General features: G+C 40.0%; 1 protein-coding gene across 7 annotated transcripts in view; it reads left to right on the forward strand.

The window, feature by feature from the left end:
* The window catches only part of SEMA6A (semaphorin 6A), a 118,015-nt gene that overhangs the window by 61,184 nt on the left and 36,616 nt on the right, over nucleotides 1–20,215 (forward strand). For all 7 annotated transcript variants that reach the window (XM_035310163.1, XM_035310164.1, XM_035310162.1 and 4 more), the window contains 11 exons: nucleotides 345–407; nucleotides 1,246–1,347; nucleotides 4,047–4,137; nucleotides 7,016–7,135; nucleotides 8,251–8,339; nucleotides 9,237–9,454; nucleotides 12,495–12,626; nucleotides 15,413–15,568; nucleotides 17,401–17,577; nucleotides 18,335–18,475; nucleotides 18,582–18,662. In XM_035310163.1, coding sequence (XP_035166054.1) covers nucleotides 345–407; nucleotides 1,246–1,347; nucleotides 4,047–4,137; nucleotides 7,016–7,135; nucleotides 8,251–8,339; nucleotides 9,237–9,454; nucleotides 12,495–12,626; nucleotides 15,413–15,568; nucleotides 17,401–17,577; nucleotides 18,335–18,475; nucleotides 18,582–18,662 — 1,370 coding nt within the window. The remainder of the gene's footprint in view (nucleotides 1–344; nucleotides 408–1,245; nucleotides 1,348–4,046; nucleotides 4,138–7,015; nucleotides 7,136–8,250; nucleotides 8,340–9,236; nucleotides 9,455–12,494; nucleotides 12,627–15,412; nucleotides 15,569–17,400; nucleotides 17,578–18,334; nucleotides 18,476–18,581; nucleotides 18,663–20,215) is intronic.

Genomic DNA, 20,215 nt, shown 5'->3' on the forward strand with positions numbered 1-20,215 from the left:
TGATTTGCAAAACAATATCAAATTAGAAGAAGAGAGCACCTAGTACTTTTAGAAAAGTGCTCATATTTTCAAATGTTAGCCTAGTGTTGAATTCAATAGTTCTAGGCTTTCAGAAAAAAATTGGATAGATTTCTGGTCTAATGAATAGGCAGCAACACAAAATTAAGTGAATGTTCCACATCACTGATCTTTCATTGTTACGGTGAATTAATCATGGAGAAAGGGTGTGGAAAGCTTTCAACAAATATATGTTCAACAGTAAGTCTCCCCTAGGGGACTTCTACTTCTGAAATCAAATGCAACAACCTCTGGGCTCTAATTGATTTCTTTTTTGATCCTTGCAGAAATTGACATGGAAATCTAGACAAGCTGATGTAGACACATGCAGAATGAAGGGAAAACATAAGGTAGGCAATTTTCATTTCTTCTGCATCTGCCACTTTAGTTTAGCTGCTTCACTATTATTTTAGGCTGCTGTCTGTGATGTGGAATGGATCATGCCATTCACTTCTCTGCTTGTAATTGCTTTTTCCATCAGCCTACTGAAGGCTTTAATTTGCAAAAATAGTTTACTTTTAATGTGATAAAACATTACGACAGGAGCCACAGCAACATCCTGAAATGCTTAGAGATCTGGAGATTTTGAACATAATGCCAAATGTCCTGATTTTGCTTAACATTGCCTCAAAAGCTAAATGCTGCTGTCCATCCTTCTGTATGAGTTTAATGAGAGGTTGTGGAAGCCTGAGTGTGTACAGATATAGAACCACTGTTTCTCACACCAGTCTTCCCTTAGTGTAGCTTATGACTAACATATGTCAAGTCAGAATTAGATGCAGACTCTGATTCTTTATACCTGCTTCCTCTTCTAGTTACAGCTGCTTTATACCAGTACGTTGCATTGATGATGGTACTGTCTTACAGCGACATAGATGACAAGATTAGATTTTCACTCTTGAGGAAGGCAACAATGTTCAAACAAAATTATCCTAAGTGAACAATAGCAGAATCTGAACTGTAATATGAATATCATAGCCTCAGTTCTATGTAACCATTTTCACTAGAATGGAAATCAATTGCATCTTGCTCATTGTCAGTTAAACACAGTTGAAATAAAGCCCAGAATATCACAGTGACTACCAGCCAATTTCATTTTAGACCTGACAATGAAAGATCATACCAACAAAATGAAACCAGACAACCAAAATACAGTAGTTTAAATATTTTTTATTATTTTTTCTTCAGGATGAATGTCATAATTTTATTAAGGTTCTCCTAAAAAGAAATGAGGATACATTGTTTATCTGTGGAACAAATGCATTCAACCCTTCTTGCAGGAACTACAAGGTATGTGATCTGTTTCTGGGATTTATGACCTTTCTTTCAGTTGGATTTATTGTGACTATGCTGGCAATAGCATGATGTGTGTCATTCAGCAGTTCCTCTTTCAACCCTGTAGCATTTATCCTGATTTGTTTCAGTGCTACAGAACTCAATGTTGATTAGATTCCTGAAGATTGCTTGGGTTACCTGCTTCTTTGCAGCTCCCACACATCAGAGTTTATTGCCACTTTGCATTGCCGTCCATAAATGCAAAGACTTCCAGATTCCTGCTTCCAGATGCAGTTGCTCATGAGAAAGTTCCTAAGCTTGCCACTGACACCCACATCAACACACAGGCTGATGCTGAGCATGATCTCTGGGGTAACATGCTTTAAATGTACCTGTGGTCCTATTTTCCGTCCCAGGGCCAGTTCTGAAGACACTTAAGGAGTCAGTGCCCTATAACCTGGGAAGATTAGTGTTGGGAACCTAGCAGATAAAGAAGTTGTAAAGATTCTGCAATGTTACGTACTGTAGCAGTGCCTGACAGCAAATCTCCACTGGGAAAGACAAAACAGCAGGGCAATTGTGGATATTGGACAATAGTTCATTGACCCCAGTTTCTTCTTTTGACATAGTGTGTCTCCATCATCTTCATATTGGCAGGGTCCATCTATTCAAATATTTCCCATTTTCTCAGCCATGCAGCAATATAATGTGATACAACCACCATCAGTGGATGTTTTTGGAGTAGCTGTTAAATTAGTTCAGTTAGGCCTTGATATCTAGACTTTGTTTTTTCGGCATATCTATGTCTCACAAGTCATTTCTTATTCTTCGAGAAAAAGAAAATTTAGCTTCAACGATGCTGCTTCTGATGAAATCATGGTTCAGTTCTCATTCTCTTCAGTGTTGTCAGAGTAAAAAACAACATAAAGACATTAACATTGAGGAAAACAGCTTCCAGACTGGTATTCACTGTGACTGCTGCTCTTCCTTGCTTTTTCTGCACTGCTGATTTACCTTGTTTAGCCATTATAATGGCCATAGTCTACGAAACACATTAGACGAGTCCTTTTAGTCTTTGGAGGAAGAACAGATTTATCACATACGAGCTTGCATCATGGTAACCATTTGATACAGATGGCTCTGGTGTTCTTGTAACAGCCATCTCTCCTCTTCTTCCTCTCCTTGCATCCCACTCCTAGTGTGAAGCAAGGCTTCCTGGCTTGAGTGAAGTATTCAGTACTACAGCACTGCTTTGTTATTGCTTCATGCTCCATGCCATTAATGCAGCTAACAAATCTCTAACAGCCACCTTTGTTGGAAAGCTGTCTTTTAATACAACTTTAAATCTCCTTGGCATCTGTGGGGGTTATAAATGGCCCTTGTAACCATTGCTGCAGGCATCTCATTCCCTTGATGCATGGCCCCTGCAGGCTACCTCACCTGTTGCTGAGCTGCTGCTGCCCAGGCAGTAATGCTTCTAGGAGTCAGAGCAGGTCACCCCGACACCTACCCTGACCTTTCCTCTTCTGCATTACAGAAAGAGAGCACTAAAGAGGAGCCAAACAGAAAGCAGGGCTATCCCTCCTCACTGCAAAGTGGAAGTGCAGAACAGTTTGCAGTGCCGAGATCAGTACAGGGAGATTTGCTTGGGACTGCAGCTCATTTCCCTTCATTATTAACTGAAATGCTTTTCTGTCCTCAAATAAGTGCAGCTAATTCCCTTCACAGTGGGTTTTGACAGAAAAGACACATGACAAAAAACAAATGCTGACAGATCATCCCCACTGGAGGACTTAGGTGCTGTAACTTACAACCTAGAAGTTGGTGGGAGTAGGTGATGGTGCCAGATGGGTTGTTTTTCATGCTTTGTGAATCTGTACTGTATGTGGTTTTCATAGCGTGAGCTCCTCCAATTACTTGAGTATGCTAGGGAGATGCTTATTCCCAAAATACTGCAGTATAAGAATCTTAAACAGGTAAGAGCTATACCTTTTCCACATAGCTTGCTAAACCCTCTTGAACTTAATGTAAAGTTGATCTGTGTATTTGTATAATTATCGGTGCCTGGGGTGAATTTGTCTCCCAGGAGTTACACTTAAGCCTCAGACTTCTGCACAGATTAATTCTAGCCTGATGGTAAGAGGATTTCTCCATGACACAGACTCAACTGATGCAATAACACTTGGAGAGCATCCTTCTGAGTATGCAAGTCAAGGAAGAGAGCACCGCTGTTGTGACTAGAGCAGAAGGATCTCCGGACTTTGGGGAGAAAAATGCACGCGCAGATAATTGTCCTAGTGTTGTTTCTCCTCACTACTATGGCTTGCAGTCTTTTGCTGTGTATAAGAGCGCTTCTGTTGGATCACTGCTCAGGATAAATTTTGAGTCTGTGCCAGAACCACAGACCACATAGCTTGCTGCAGTTCAGCAGGAAGCTTGTGTACAGATAAAATATTGACTGAAGACTTTCCTAAAATATATGTAAAAAGTAGGAGTGATTAGCTTTGAAAGAATGCCTGACTTACTGGACGGGCTTTTTTCAGCCTGATTTTATTTAACACTGTGATTTTTGTCAGGTTCTTCATTCATAGCCAGGAGCACAGCTGTAGAAAAAGCTTTCCTCCCTACCCAGAAATGAAGAAAGGCTACCATAATCCTGGGCTTGGGTAAGAGGTTTATTTTCTATATCTGAGGAGCTCCCTTTTGTTTTTCAGATGGATACACTGGAGTTCCTGGGAGATGAGTTCAGTGGAATGGCCAGGTGCCCCTACGATGCAAAGCATGCCAATGTTGCGTTGTTTGCAGGTAAAAAAGAATAACTGAAAAAAACTCTTTTGCTTTCCTTCCTGCCCTGCAGGCTTGCCATAGTACTGTGTCTCTTGAGTCCAGAATGCCAGAATCTAAAACGTGGCAAAGGGAGTGAATAATGACTAAAAATAGGGGCCATTAGGAAATCACTTGCACAGGAAGCCTTGCCTTCTCTGGGATTAGTTTCACTACCACAAACAACTTTGCTCGAAGCCTCAGTTTCCTGGCTCAATATTTCAGTATTTCCTGGATTTGCGATAATATTATGCCAGACCAGTGTGAGGCATCGTTTCTGGCAGCATCCTCCTTCTACAAAGGACAAGGACAAGACTTATATGAACTTTGAGGAGGAGGAGGCAGGATATGCTCTTTAACAACTCTAAACTTAAGTTGGCATTCATAATAAAAGAAAAAGAATATGCTCTGATACCACCTTTCTTAGATCTAAAATGGGAAGGGAAGGTGATCTTATTTTTAAGCAGAAAACATCATGATGTTCCATTACCAGCTTACTAGGCAAAGGAGAGAAACCTGTTGGTTAATGATGATTTATTGTGCATGCAGCAGAATACAGTTAATTCTGATTCTACTAGAGCAGGTAAAATAGGGAATGCTTATTAATGGGGTTAGTTTGAGCTGTTGATTGTGAAATGGTATCTCGCTATCTCTCTTCATGAATTCCAGATTAAACTGTTTCTTTACTGAAGTTCTTTTAGAGTGAACCCTGCCAATCTTTTATTATATTTGGCTGTAAAATGGGTGGCAAAAGCAATACAAAAGCCACCCATGATAACATCAATCCTCTTCAACAGGTGTGCTGAAAGCAGTGACTGGGTTCTTATGTGGAAATACTTTAGCAATTCCTCTGAGGGTGTAGGAGTTTGTATGTATTCCAGCTATCCTTAAGTAAAGACCGTGTCTGTGGTCAAAGTACTCTATTAGCCACTACTATGTTAGAGCTGGCATGATCTGCTTTACAAAGGAGAGATTTCATAGCAAGTCTCAAAAAATATTTTTGTTTCCTGTAGTGTATATCAATGGGTCCTTTTGTTTCAAAATAATAATGGTCGTGAGGATGGTGTTACTATGTAATTTCTTAATTATAGTTAAAAGATCAAAAAGTAGAAATTCTCTGTAGCAGGTAATTCATAAGCCGCAAATACAGAAACACACCTTCAGAAAAAGATACGTCCCAAGGTTCATTCCACAATTCCTGTCGTTAGGGCAGTCTGAGTCATCTCCCTGACATGCCTTGTTCACCACACTGGCCAGAGAAGGCATTTAAGTTCAACTTAACCTAGACATTTACCTACATGCAACTGAAGTTAGGTAAAAAGACTACCACTCTGTCACTGAAGAAGTCCTCACATTATCTGAAAATTAAAATAAATTTATAGAAATCATAATTCTATCTCTTGGGATGGTTCAGAGTAAAAATTATACTGTTCAAATAAATCCTTATGGAATATATCTGCTAAAATCACTGTTTGATATGGCATACATATTGATCCCCATGATAATGTTTCAGAGTGCAGCAAAAAGCAGTTTCAGAGCAGTTCAGGGCACTAATCCAGCATTTCTTAGTCTGCTGGGTGCACTTCTGAGAATATGGCTCTTCTTGCAGCTTGTAGCTATTTTAGATGATATGTGTGAATTGTAATTAGTCACATGGTCTTCAGGAACTTGGCAGGAAAGAAAATAAATGTGTGATTGTATTAACATGAGTTCAGACATCCATAACTAAACAATTCATCTTTTTATTCTATTTTAAATTGTTTTTAGTATCTGCTTTTATTCGCAATTATTTTTTTCTGGTTTTGCTAAGAAAAAAAAAAAAAAGCCCATTTCTAAGTAGCCAAATGCTGACTGGAATTGCAGGGTTCAGAACGAAAAGTACAGTCCTGCTAGTAAAAAAGCAGTTACGATTTTTAAACCCTGAGCTGAAATTAAATGTTGTTTTTACGTACAGTAAGGGGAACTTATTATCACAAGGGGCTCTCTGCTTAGCCCTGAATATGCAGTCAGTGCTTTCAAGGCTCAAGACAATCTCTGTTAACCTAGAGGCAGGCTGTTCTGATTTTCTGGAGACATAACAGAGACAAGCTGCTGGGGTTCACGCCATGATGCTTGTGATACTACCAGCCGCCATGGTTCCAAGGTCTGTCTCACAAGTGAAAACAGCCCTGTGTTATTGTGACCTGAGAACAGTTCTGACAAGTATCAATCTAAACTATTGTCAGGGCTTGTGCTTCTACATCCAGATACTTTTGGTTGTCCTTGGGGTGTCATTTTGTAGGCCATTTCTTATCACTTGTCCTCCAGCATTCTTTAAAGGAGAAGAATGCATAATTCATGTGTGAAATGCCTAAAACACGTTATAGAAGAGAAACATAGACAGGCAATCCTCCTCCATGTCTTTGCATCCCTGCATCGCCTGGGCTCCCTGTGCTCTATTTAATTTTTGCCTAATAACCTTTGGCCCAGAAGTACTCACAGAGGGAGAAACTTGAAGAAATGTCAATTAGCTGGTATTCCCCAGGACCTGTCTGGTTTGTCCTCCTGGTTAAAACCAACAGTTCTGTTGAGGCACCTCTGTATTTATAAGCAGAATTTATAAGTATTGAGCTAGAGAAATTTCCAGATAAATTGGATAGGGTAGATTAGTATGCCTTAGCTAAACCGATGAAGAACTACTTCATAAGGTTTCTTCTCCCACAACAACCCTCTTTTTAAAAATTGATGTTCAGTCCCATTTACCTTGTTGGATTTTTTCACTTCAGTGTTCCTGAAGGAGATTCTCATTTGATTCATGAGCAAAAGTAATTACATTTTTCCTATCACTTCCCACCTTGTTTCTTCTTTCCTTCCTCCCCAGAGGGAAAGCTGTATTCTGCCACAGTGACCGACTTCCTTGCAATAGATGCAGTCATATACCGGAGCCTTGGAGACAGCCCAACTCTGCGGACAGTGAAACATGACTCAAAGTGGTTGAAAGGTAGATAAACAAACAAAAATAAATAAATAAATAATAATAATAAAAAAAGAAAGCCACGTCTCTTATGACAATCTTGGATTCCTGACAGACCTCTCTGTCATTTCATTTCAGTAACAGTGTCTGGCAAAAAGAAGGAACTAAATTACATCCCTTTACTTACGCTGATCTGTTTATCTCTTTTCCTCCTCTCCCAACCCCAGCTTACTGGTCTTGACAGAAACTGTGAGCGTAGTAGGCCAGAATATATTCCAGAGAGCTTTCCAAGTTGAAATCAACAATTTACAGCTGTTGGATGTGAAGGCTGGAATTTGCAGGGCTCAATATACTTCATGTATACTTCATGTACTCAGGCTCTGTTTGAAGCAAACCATTCCTTGGGAGAGCATTAGGTACCAGCAAGGGCTTCATGAAGGACAGCGAAGTTGTCCTGAACTATTAAGATTCATCAATGAAAAATAAAATTATGGGAATATTGCACAAAGGCTTCCTTTTCTAGTTCCTAGGTACTGTGCAGCTGCCATTGAATTAAGCAATGCGTGCTCTAAATGCCCTCATTGTTAAGAGCGGTGCTGTTTTGCTTCACGTAGGCGTTATGAATAGTTAACATTTGGAGTGATTTTAATAGTGAGCAAAACTGAAGTTTGAAGGCTTTTGCTGCATGCAGAAATGTTTTGCCAGGTGTCGACTTTAGCTGTCCCGCTTTGCTTGTTGCTGCAGACATGTATGGGCAGAAACAGTTATGGGGCTTGTTATTCCCTCCACACACAGTCTGCAGGCCATAAAGAGCCCTGCTTGGAGCCCTCAGGCATGCCATTACATATTGCCTCTCTACCTTTCCTTGTGTCCAGGGCAGACACAGCACTGGCTAACACCTCGCTGCCTTGCAGGGACTTTCCCCAGGCTGGCCTCCAGCTGTGCTGCATGTCCCAAGCAGTGGCTCCTCTGCGGTGGTGCCGCTGCCACTTCTGACAACTGAGCAAGCTTGCCTCACGTGGGCATTTAATTGTTGACGTTTAGTGAGAAGGAATTTGGCTTTCCTTTGCACCCATAGTGTGTTTTTGTGCTGTATACTGTGCACGATGCACAGATAGGATGCCTTCTCTTTTTTTTTCTAGAACCATACTTTGTGCAGGCAGTGGACTACGGCAATTATATTTACTTCTTCTTCCGGGAAATAGCAGTGGAGTACAACAGCATGGGAAAGGTAAGGGCAAAAACATTGCCTCAGATGACTTAGTGACATTCGGGAGGAGAAAAACATATGCTATTCTTGGACCAGTGCTATTAGGAGTGACCTTGAAATGAGAACCATAAATCACGATGACAAGGTCATCATTTTGAGAAGATTCTTATTGCTCAAGCCAAAAGGTGGGTTGGAGAGAAACATTGCACTGTCTTGAAAGGATACGGGGTGGTTTCTGGTTGTGGCAACATATGCCGGAATCTCTTTTCCCAGCCATAAAAAGCACAAGGCAAATGTAGTTAGTTAGCATACTAGGCAGATGTTAAAAATGGCTTCTAAAGCAAGGAGATATTTCTCTTTAAGAAATCTGAATTGGAGTAAACATGGGTAGGAATTTTTTGCTCTGCCATTCTTCAAAGAATAATTAAACACTTTCTGCATTTTTGTGAATTTCACAATAGCGTTCTGACTAAGCAGTTGGAAAAGCTGACCAAGGTCACAAAGGTGGAGGGCAGGAATAAAAGCCCAGAAAGATTTGCATAGTTTTTAAGTGCTGAAAATACAAGAGTCAGAGCAGGCAGCGTGGGCTGCAGGGATTGTGAATATAAAATGTGCTTTTGTTTGGGGAAATAGAAAGCTAAGCAGTCTGTATGGAAATTAGTTTTATATGGGTTGAGAACAGATCTCCTGAAGGATTTATGACTGTATATTAAATGCCACAGCCTTATCTTTTATAGTACTCTGTTCCAAAGCTGGTTTTTTTCTGTTTCTTATTTGTCACAGATTATGGAAACATGGGATTAAAATAAGCACCTTGCTGTGTTATTTCAAATGGTTTAAATGCGAAATTCCTGGAGAGTCTTCAAGTTCAAACAAACATTTCATTTTCTAAATTATTTTTTGCTCTACTCTTTCCAGGTAGTTTTCCCAAGGGTGGCTCAGGTTTGCAAAAATGACATGGGAGGATCTCAGAGAGTGCTGGAAAAACAGTGGACTTCCTTTCTCAAGGCTCGTTTGAACTGCTCAGTTCCTGGCGATTCGCACTTCTATTTCAATATACTGCAGGCAGTTACAGATGTTATCCATTTCAATGGCCGGGATGTTGTTTTAGCAACCTTCTCCACTCCATATAATAGGTAATAGGCGCAATAACCTTTTGTTTCCTTTACGTTTCACTTTTCATTGCAGTTTGTTTTTACTCCATAAAGGTCCAAGAAGTGATTGCTCATACAATGTAATTATTATATACCATGCACTTACTGAGAGTTTGTGTTTCATTTTAAGGTACCCTGCCATTGCTTACTGCATTTTATATTTGATACTTTAGAGCAGTTTTCAAACATTTACTATCTGGACACATTCCTTGGACATTTTCTTTACATGAGAATAATTCAGACCAGCCACCAAGAAGTTTTGCAGAGTGTAACTTGCAGAAGGTTATTACAAAGAGAAAATACAGTTTTCCTTTCTTGCAGAGAAAGGACTGGGTCTGTCCTGTTCACATCCTCCTTTCCTCTCTTTCATGCATCTCTACCAACATTTTGTCCTGGGAGAGCCAATGTCTTCATCCTTCCTGCTCTCTGCAAGGAAGGTCTCTAGATCAAAGAGAGGGGAGTAGTGGAGCTGTCTAAAGCTTCACAGTCTGTCAGTTCCTACTTTGCCTATTTATTCTCATAGAGGGGTGTCTTGAACCCTTCATACTGAGTCAGCCAGTCTTTCAGCTTTTTAACCCCTGGAGCTGCAACCCGTGATGCTCTTAACAGAGGTTTCTGTGAGCAAGGGGAAAAGGAGGAGCCAAGCTAAATGAAAAGTCTCTTCCTGGCCACATCAACATGGCTTTGTGCTGCAGAACCTACACACAAGAGTCCTAACCTTGCTGAAATACAGCCATAACACAAGCAGGTACCAATAAGAAGAGCCATTCTTCAAACACCTGTATTTCACTGCTCACGTGGTTTCCAAAAAGCATCAGTTCATCTGTTAAGTATTTATTGCCATTACACATTATGACATGTTTCTCCAGAAGTTATTAGAATAGTAACTGTATCTAATTATTGAGTTCTCCTACAGAAGTAAAAAAAAAATACTACTAACAGTCTAATTAAAAAATATATTGCTGTTTCACGGCATAATGCTTGAGCTGAAAGGGGAATTTTATTGCTGAAATTTATCTGGTTTTGCTGTACACTTGCCACCTCTTGTCAAAGCCTGGCCCTAGTGAGGTCATGCACAGTGCTGATATCAAATGAGAGTAAGCACAGCCTTCTCCTGTTTAATCACTGCTTTTGATATCAAAACAATAGGAATTGCAGTGGAAAAAAATAATGCCACCAATAGGGAATGCAGTTTTATATTATCTCTTTTTTTTTTTTTTTGTAAACTGTTTAAATAAAAACAAATAAACAGAGAATCAGCATAAGTAATATAGCTGTATCTTGAGATTATCTATACACTGAGATGTATATAATACTCTGCTAGTATTTCCTGTGGTATGTCATGAATAATCCTTTACTTGAAACCCTGTGTTTTAGAATCTAAGTACTTGTTTTTAAATTCAAATTTCTTTGATCTCTGGAACAAGAGCATCCCCCTAGAGTGAGCTGGCACAGATTCCTCAATCCAATCTGAGATCACCCTGGGTGGGAGCTGGTGGTGGGTTGTAGTCAGTGGGTAAGAGATTGCCTGTCTTTGACCCACAGTGCTCCATCCATATTGTTTTATGACACTGTGGACCTGCTAATTGCCATCCCCAGTGGAAAAAGTTTCTGCAGTCTTCTCACTGTAGTGATCCCTCTGACTCTGTGGAGATACGTGATGAGGACAGTTCTCAGCGCATTTAGTTCTATAGAGTAAGCCTGAAGATTTTAGCATTGATTTTTCTTTAGTGCTTAATCCAGCAATGTGTAAAACCTTCTATCTGTAGTGGGACTTGCAATGCCTTAGGATGCGGTCCTGCATGCAGCCAAATACACCCCTGACCAACCCTTACGTTGAAATATATGTGGCTGCCTCGCCTTAAAACTCTTGCTGTGCAGTATCGTGTTAATATAAAGCTTTGAAGTAAGTTTCCTTCCATATAAAAACCCGTCCTGTGGAGATGAAAGTAAGACTAATACCATCTCCCTACTTGTTGTTTCCTTCAATAATAAGCATTTCAAAACCTTTAAATATTCAAGCAATTATTTTCCTATCAATTTATGTACCCTTATGAGTTTAGTTTTATTCTCTGTAACAGTATTATAGTTCCTACGTTTTCTCTTTGGTGTATAATAACCTACTAGCTAAAAGCAGGATTGAAAGCTTCAGCCAGCTGGGTTCATGCTATTTATCTGATAAAATCAAGCAGTGAAAGTCAGACATGAATACAGTAGTTCATGTGTAAAAAAATGAAAGGTGGATAAATGAATAATTCATGCTTCCAAGTGACTGACCATGGGAAAACCCTAGGCTTTTCAGAAAGCATGTAGGTAAGGTTATAATTATGTTTAGACAATGCTACCATGCAGTTGCATGCAAATAATCAAAGAGTTGAAATTTACAACTTCATCATCTGAAAATGTGATTGTATTTGCTTCTACAAGCTCTTTACACCTCATTGAATAATTGAGTTAAGCAAATTGCTGAGCATAGTTAACTTCTTTCCATTGGGAAAATCTGCCAGAGATGAGGCTGTAAGAGGATGGAGTAATAATGTGCAAATACCAGGCCAGTGGCACAGTGCAGCACACTTCCAGTTTGATCAGCTCCAGCTTCTGAACTGTCAGCAGTCTGTTTTTGAGGCATGACAGAGACTGTGAAAATTCATACTGAGAAAATGTTGTGACTTACAAGAACTTAAATTTCCAAATAATGGGCTCTAAATGAGACTGGCTATTACTTCTCATGCATTATCAGTGGTACACAGAGTTTCCCAGATTCTTTCCCCTCTTCAAGATTATTGCAATTACTTCTTTCTGTAGAGGCTTTGAAACAAATTGTGCTGGCAGGAGCTGTCTGCTGATTGGTACATTTCAGTCTTTTCCATGGGGCTGGCTTTTCCTGTCAATACTCAGAGGTTACAAAGTTCGGGATTGAGTAGCCTGTGACAGGAAGACTTCTATACAGCATGTTTTTCACTCAAGATTTTATGCATAACTGCAGAGTGAGTAACAATTTCTGGGAAATATCACTTTGCAGCATCCCTGGCTCTGCAGTCTGTGCCTATGACATGCTTGACATTGCCAATGTATTTACTGGGAGATTCAAAGAACAAAAGTCTCCAGATTCCACATGGACACCGGTTCCTGATGAACGAGTGCCCAAACCCAGGTATGTTTCATGTGTAGTGATATTGTTCTACTGCATGCAGAGTTTTTGACTATTTGAATAGCCTTTTAAAGTACAGATCCAAATGAATATATATATTGTAGTAACGAAAAAGGAGTTAAGTTACATTTGGAGTTAAGATATGAGAATGAGATTTTTTTCACTTAAACCATATTATGTAAAATAAATCAGGCCAGCATCATACCCGTTTGGTCAGAATAACTGGCATTTTAATACAGCTAATAATTACGTGTTGCAAATTGGTTCAGTAATGGATGTTTCTTGTAGCAAAGTCTGCACTAGTTCTGAGATTTGCTCTTCTGGGGTTAACATACAATTCACTTGCAATAGAGGATGGGGAGGCAGGGCAGGCAGCGTTCTATCAAAATAGAGGTTTGTTTTACGTCATTTCTCCTGAGTTGCTTTTCCTGCTTCCACTTCCCTTCTGTTTCCAAGTAGTTCCCTTATTACACTTTCTTTGTATGCCATACAAGCACCCCTTTTGTGCAAAATGGTGTTGACAGTCATTTGTTGATCCATGTTATTTTGCTCTAAGAATATGATGTAAAAGTAGATAGAGCCAATTAATTTATCTTGCACAAGATCTACCACCTTAATATATGTTTTATATTATCTGTGTTATCTTTCATAACTTAAAATAAATAAATAAATAAATAAATAAGATAAATAAATATCTAAAGCTCTGTGGTGGCTACTAGGATTCTACACAAGTCCTGATTTAGCCCACCGTGTTTCAGAGACTTACCAAGTATACTGTCCCAATGCTGTGTTTACTCTGACATTGTCAGTCAAGAGAAGAACCTGGTAATGCCTGGAAAATCTCATAAATTCTTTGTCTGTTTTCAGTCTGAGCCCTAGAAAGGCATCTGCTTGCACTAGCCCTGGATTTTCTTCTCCTTTTTTCAGTGTATCAGCAGCTCACTGCTGTGATGGGCTGCCTTGGTGAAGAAAGGCTGCATGAGGGCTCCAAGATCATATATAAAGAATATTTGCAGGGACAAGGGAAAAGCATAAAGAAAAATCTTATTTCTTTTCAGTGGAAGAGGAGAAGAGAAAGTTGCCTTGAAAGTTTGTGAGATGATCCAATAGCATGGTAACAGTCACAGTGAAAATAGGATACTGTTACTTCTTCTAAGTCAGTAGGAGACAATGAGAGCTGAACCAGTAAACAGTGTTTCATATAATATTTGGCCATCAATCCGCTTAATGGAAATAATCATTACTAGCAACTCATGTTGAAATTCATAAGAGGCCTTTGAAATAAGGTCATTTTTGTTTGGCTATCTCAGTGTGGTGCAGAAACATTAGTGCTCCTATTGATCCTAACATTTGTCAGAGGCTTACTGGAACCTTTCAGGGGTCTTGCTTCCCTTTTTGCTGAGATGAACAGGAGGGTTTACTCAGTTATATGTTTATTTAATTAAGCCAGTTTTGAGATTATAACAGGATTAATCCAATCATGTGATTAAGATTTAGGAAAAAATAGGCCTCCAGATTAGATGTACAGAAACTCTAGGTACTGAAGTGCCAGAAAGCATAGGCTGCTCCCTAGAGAATTTCACCCAATAAATCAATGCCCTTGTCAAGGACTTAGGAGATCAGTGATGCCCTTGATTTCTCCTTCTCTCCCTTTATTGGTAATTCTGTATGTAGTCACGAAACCACCAGAATATTTTGGATCTGGAGAGGCAGAGCACACAATCTCTGCACATAACGTTTATTACACATCTGTGCAGGACTATATTCATTGACCCAGTTAGTCCTTCTGGTCCTGTGTTAGCTTCCTACATAACATTTGGTTACCTAAGTTTTGAATATTTGTCTAAATCAGAGTGGCAGATATGACAGGACCAGAATTATACTTTGTTCAAGGTGGAATGACTTCACTGATGTCAGTGGCTCTACCCACTTTAGATCAAATGAAGACTGGACACTGCAGAATGATTATGAGTGGCTTATCTTCTCATCTCACAGTGGCTCAAAGGCTGAAGAATCATAATAGCCCAGGAAATGGCATCAAATGAATTTTTTGCTGGAGAATGTAATCCACAAATTATTAATAGATATGAGAGAGAATGATGCTGCTTCCAGTGTAGAGATTACCTGTTGAGGCAGGAAGGTTAAATTACCTTAGAGGAAGAGGAAAGATTTTAGGAATACAGTGATTAGATTTGCATTTGAATTGTCCAAGAATTATTATTTAACTTCTCCGTGAAAGTCCTCTATGTGCTACAACACTTAAATTCTCCCTGAAAGAAAGGTAAAACAAATGTTTACATGGATGCTTGCAGGGTTGTCTTCTTCAGGAGTCCTCTTTCTACCAGAAAGTACTGAAATCAGCATTCTGAACCATAAAAACAATTTCATTCCATATGATATAGATTTATTCCAGGAAAGAACAGTCAGCTAGTCAAGTAACAGATCAGAAAGTGCCTCTGCAGTGAACAGCATTAAGTCAAATACACAGATACAGTAATTAGGTTCCATGTGAGTGGATGAACTACAAACTGTTCACATCAAACTCCTGCTAAAGAAATGGATTTGTTCTTTTACGTGGCAGCATGGAAGTTCTTTTGGTCTGGAGTGGAGGATAGAAGGCTTTGGGGCTTTCCTGAGGGGTTAAACAAGTCTAAGAGACTTCTCAATCCTTCATTTGAAACATTGAAATGCACTTCAAATTTTACTGAGGACATCATGACAGTTACAGAAAAGAGATTGCACTTAGACATCAAATAACTGTTCTGGATTTGCCTTCCTGTTTTATTTAGGCCTGGTTCCTGTGCAGGCTCTACATCATTAGAGAAATATGTAACCTCTAATGAGTTCCCAGACGATACTCTGAATTTCATCAAAACACATCCACTGATGGATGAGGCCGTACCTTCAATTGTCAATCGACCCTGGTTCCTGAGAACAATGGTCAGGTAAGTGCCTCCATATGGATTCTTCCTCATTATAGCGTGCTGTCAAGTTGTGCTAATGATCTTGCTTACAATGATCTCAAATTCTGTAAACATCCCTGGTGTGCGGGGCATGACTCCAGCTAGGAAAGATGGCAGTGCTGAGCAGATGCTGTAGAACTCCCTGAGCAGCTTCCAAGATAGGAAAAAAACCTCACCTCTTCCCAACTATGCTGGGCTAAAACAGGATCCTGGGGGAAATGAAGTGCAGGGAATGTTGACCTGCCTCTTGGCTTATGGGTCAGTGTTTGAGACAGCTCTGTAGAAAACTTTGGGCAAGGATCAACAGATAGCCCAGGGATATGTATACAGGATACAGGCATGCCTACCAGGATATGTTCACAGGATATGAAGATGTCTGTTGTGATATGTACTGGTATGTTTTACTGTTTACAGAAGTGTGCAGGCAGAAGTAATCACATAATCTGTATCCTTCCTATGACAACAAGAGAAAAATAATAAAGAAGAGACTTGAACAAAGACTCAAATATCAAAAAGCCTCAAATAAACCATACCCTTCCTCTGAAAATATGTTCCCACTCTCCTGTGTCATGCTGTGGTCACTATGCTACTTTTCTGCCCTCCAGCTGTGGTTGGAATAAAGTGACTAACTTTTGCCATATTTCTCATATTATTTGCCATATTATGAGTAGTGTTTAGCACTGGAAGGATATGACTTAGTTTTAGTAGTGTATGTTCTGTCAGGTACTTAGGCTGGATCAAAGGGCACTGATTTTCGATTTGGAGCAAAAGAAACGATGACACGTGATGATCCCTGGCTCATAAGGGCATCAGTTCTCTGATCTTAGACTAGTCCTGGACAAGCTGCTTCTCACGTGGGTCATCTTTAGTTTCCAGTCATGTTATATCAGGGGCCTCACTTGGGAGCCAAAGTGCCATGGCTGGTGTGCCTTTAGGTTAAAGCAGAGACCCTGTGTTTAATGCTGCATGGACAGCTGGTGCAAAGAGTTGTCGTGAGGTCACAGTAAACTATGTTCCTGAGGAAATGTTGAAAACCCTGGGGTTTATAAAGACCTGGTGGTTTCAAGCCCAACAACATTTCTCTGCTGCATTCCAGTTACATACCTCCAACCAAAGATGAGAACAGCAGCTCCGTAGAGTGCTTTCCTTTGATCTCCAATACCTGATAACTAGTACCAAATCACCAGTGCTCATCTTTAATAAATGATGTGATCCTACAATTTGATACTGCCTTAACATTGAACTTGCTTAGTAGTTGCTATATGATTATTTTTAGTCAGATAAAAAAATGTTTACCTTTTCAGCATTGTACAGGCAAAGCTTTTCCTTAAAAAAAAAAAAAAAAAAAAAGGAAGAAAGAAGTTGAATGTAGATCTGTTATCAGTATTGCTGCTTTTAATGTAACTGAACTTGAAATTAAAAAAAATAAAAATAAAAAATCACTGTTCTGGTTTTCCTTCCCTGACTGTAGAAATCATCAGGCTAGTACTTCAGTTTTGTTTGGAAAGACAATTCCTAAATTGTCTCAGACTCTTAACAGCCCTTCAGTCTTCTGAATGAGGTTTGCTGTTGCAAATATGTCTGCTAACTATTTGACATCTGGATAAGCACACAAACACATGGAAATTCCCCACCATTTGGGGAGCCAAACCGGTACAGTCTGTGTTGATTTACAGGGTTATTCAGTTAGAAGTGCTTAAATATGCTATATGGTTGCTCAAAGGCTATCACACAGTTATTTGAAGTGCAAAAAAAGTGATAAAATAAATGTCAATTTAATCCACATGATGCAAAATGCTATATTGTTTTCCTAGATACCGCCTGACCAAAATTGCTGTCGACTCTGCTGCTGGGCCATATCAGAACTACACTGTGGTTTTCTTGGGATCAGAGAAGGGAATCATCCTGAAGTTCTTGGCACGGACAGGAAACAGTGGTTTCCTAAATGACAGCCTTTTCCTGGAGGAGATTAACGTTTACAATCCTGAAAAGTATGTATCTGATTCTTTGTACTCATGTATGGGTGACTTTTGACACTCCTGATTTCCCAGAGAGCAAGTTGTCCCATGAAAAGGGAAGCAGGCTAGAAGAAGCCAAGTTCTCTGAGTCATTATATATTCTTTAGGGGGTAGGGGGGATGTCTGGTTGTCAGTCTCTACATTGAAATAAAATGTTTTTTTCAGCATGTCTACAAAATAGCCCATCATCCTATGCAGGGATAATTAAAAGCAAAATTCTGCAAAGGGAGATTAATTTTCTAATCCTATAAAAAACTGATTCCTCTCCAAATAACTCACCAACCAGCAAGCTACTCTCCAAGGGAAATTTCCCACATATTAGCCTTCCTCAAATATGCCTAAGGGGGCTTTGAAGTGGGTCATAAGCATGCAGAAATTTCAGCTACTTTGAGTGCTGGAGAAGGATAAACAGAAAAAACTGAAGGGCCCTCAGAAAGCTTGTCTGGTGTGTAGTATCTCTCCACTTCTCTGGCCCCATGCATTTTTAATGCATGCTTTAATACTTGCTTATATATCTTTCTAACACTGCATTTAGTGGCTATTGTGTATTCTTTTTCTTCCTTGGCTTGTTCAGTTCTCCCTTTTTCAGGTTTTGTTTATGTTGGTTTGGTGGTTTGTTTTTGTTTTGCTTTGTTCTGTTTTGTTTTGTTTTGAGGTTGAGGAATCATTAGGTTTTCATCTGGTTTCCTCATCCAGAGGAACTCACTTGTAGCTCACGTTTTTGAATCAGGTGCAGTTACGACGGCGTGGAAGACAAGCGGATTGTGGGTATGCAGCTTGACAAACCCAGCAGCGCCCTTTACATTGCCTTCTCCACCTGCGTCATCAAGGTTCCTCTGGGGAGGTGTGAGCGCCATGGCAAATGCAAAAAGTATGTGCTTTGTGGTGGCACTTGCCCTCTTGTTGGAAGCCCGTGTTCCAGGCATGGGGAATGCAAGAGCACTCAAGAATGCCTCCTTCTGCTCTTCTTTCTCAAGGGCCTGCATAGCATCCCGAGACCCCTACTGCGGCTGGGTGAAGGAGAGCGGGGCATGCACACAGCTGGTCATTGGCGCTAAGTGAGTAATGGCTCTTGCTGGAAGGGCCATGAAGCACTGGCGGTGGCGCCGGACAGACTTGGAGTGAGCTGTTTGAAATGTGGGGCTCTCAGGGTAGAAAAAATGCATGTAGTGTTTGTTCCTACCTTATTTGCATTCTCTGAAATTTCTCACAATTTTTTTTTTTTTGGTGTGAACTGTCAGCTGATTGGTGACTGCTGAAAGAAGAGGAAGAATAAAATGAAAGAGCTGTACTAAGGCCCACGTGTTGTTGAAAAGGGGGAACTGGATGGCTGTGTCTGGACCAGCCCACACTGGAGCCATCACAGCTGATTAAAGAGGCAATAGAATCCAAATTAAATTACTGAAGCAATTTGTCCACTGAAAACAAAACCAGTCCTTCTAATTTACTGTGCATTACTAAGAGGAATCACAGAGCACAGTAAGAGCTTAAAGTAGATTCAGAGAAGTGCTGGATCTCCCCTTGCTTAACAGTAGAATTTAATTATTTTATAATAATGAAAGTCTGTGAGGTTTTGTTTAAGTATGGTTACTTAAGCCTTGCAGGAAACAGACCTACTTCAGACCTCTCACTTTTTGGACACATCTGACACAGCTCACACTTGTCACACTTCCCCACTCTGATGTACAGTTAAACTTCAAGATAATGGTGTAAGTGTAGCACAAACATCGTAGCACAAACATTGTAGCACAAACATCACATAACCCCAATAGCCCCACAGCCAGCCCAGCTTAACCCTACCTCAGTACATGGTCTTCAGTATATAATTGATGAGTTATCATCCCTGTGATTGTTTCATGTGCCATTCATGCTTCATTTGCCATTTCAATTCAAATTGTCTTGTCCACTGTGGAAACTATAGCTATGTCTATAAACCCATATGATTTATTACAAAAGTGGGGACTGTTTCTGTTGGATATTTAGTAATATACCATTTAAGCTCACCTGTGTGCATACGAGGTTTTCTCAGCCTTCTAGAGGTTCTTCAGGTTTTTTGCACTTGCCATGACAAGGTTATGGGGAGTTTCGTACCTTACTTTCAAAAGTGTCCATACTGTTTATCAATAAATCCAGCAAGACAGAGTTAGTGCAGCTTGCGGTGGTGCAGCCCACAGGTGAGCATGGCAAGTTGCTGTCCATCCAAAGCAAAGCACTTGGGAGGAGATCCAGATCAACTGTTTGGATGTCTGATGGACTTCTAAATTAACCAACAGGAGGCAGAGGTGTTAGGTGCCCTCCTGGAGTAGGTGACAGATGAGCAGTAGTTTTAAGAACATAGTGCTGGGTATTAAGTGTCTATATGGGTAATTATGCCTCAACGGCAGGATCCTGACTAATGTAAACAAGAGCTTGTATTGGAGGTTTTCCAGGGCTCTTGTCACTCATCTCTTACCATATTGGGAACTTGGAAGAACAGCTTCACTAGTTATCCAAAATCACTGGCACAGGTTAGGAGTCTGAATTGGGCATGTCAGCTAGGAAAGACTGTAAGTATTTATCAGTACAGGCCCTGTAACCATGTTCAGTGCACTACCTAAAAAATTTTGAAAAT

Source organism: Oxyura jamaicensis, chromosome Z, assembly GCF_011077185.1.
Source record: "Oxyura jamaicensis isolate SHBP4307 breed ruddy duck chromosome Z, BPBGC_Ojam_1.0, whole genome shotgun sequence".
NCBI classification, from domain to species: domain Eukaryota; kingdom Metazoa; phylum Chordata; class Aves; order Anseriformes; family Anatidae; genus Oxyura; species Oxyura jamaicensis.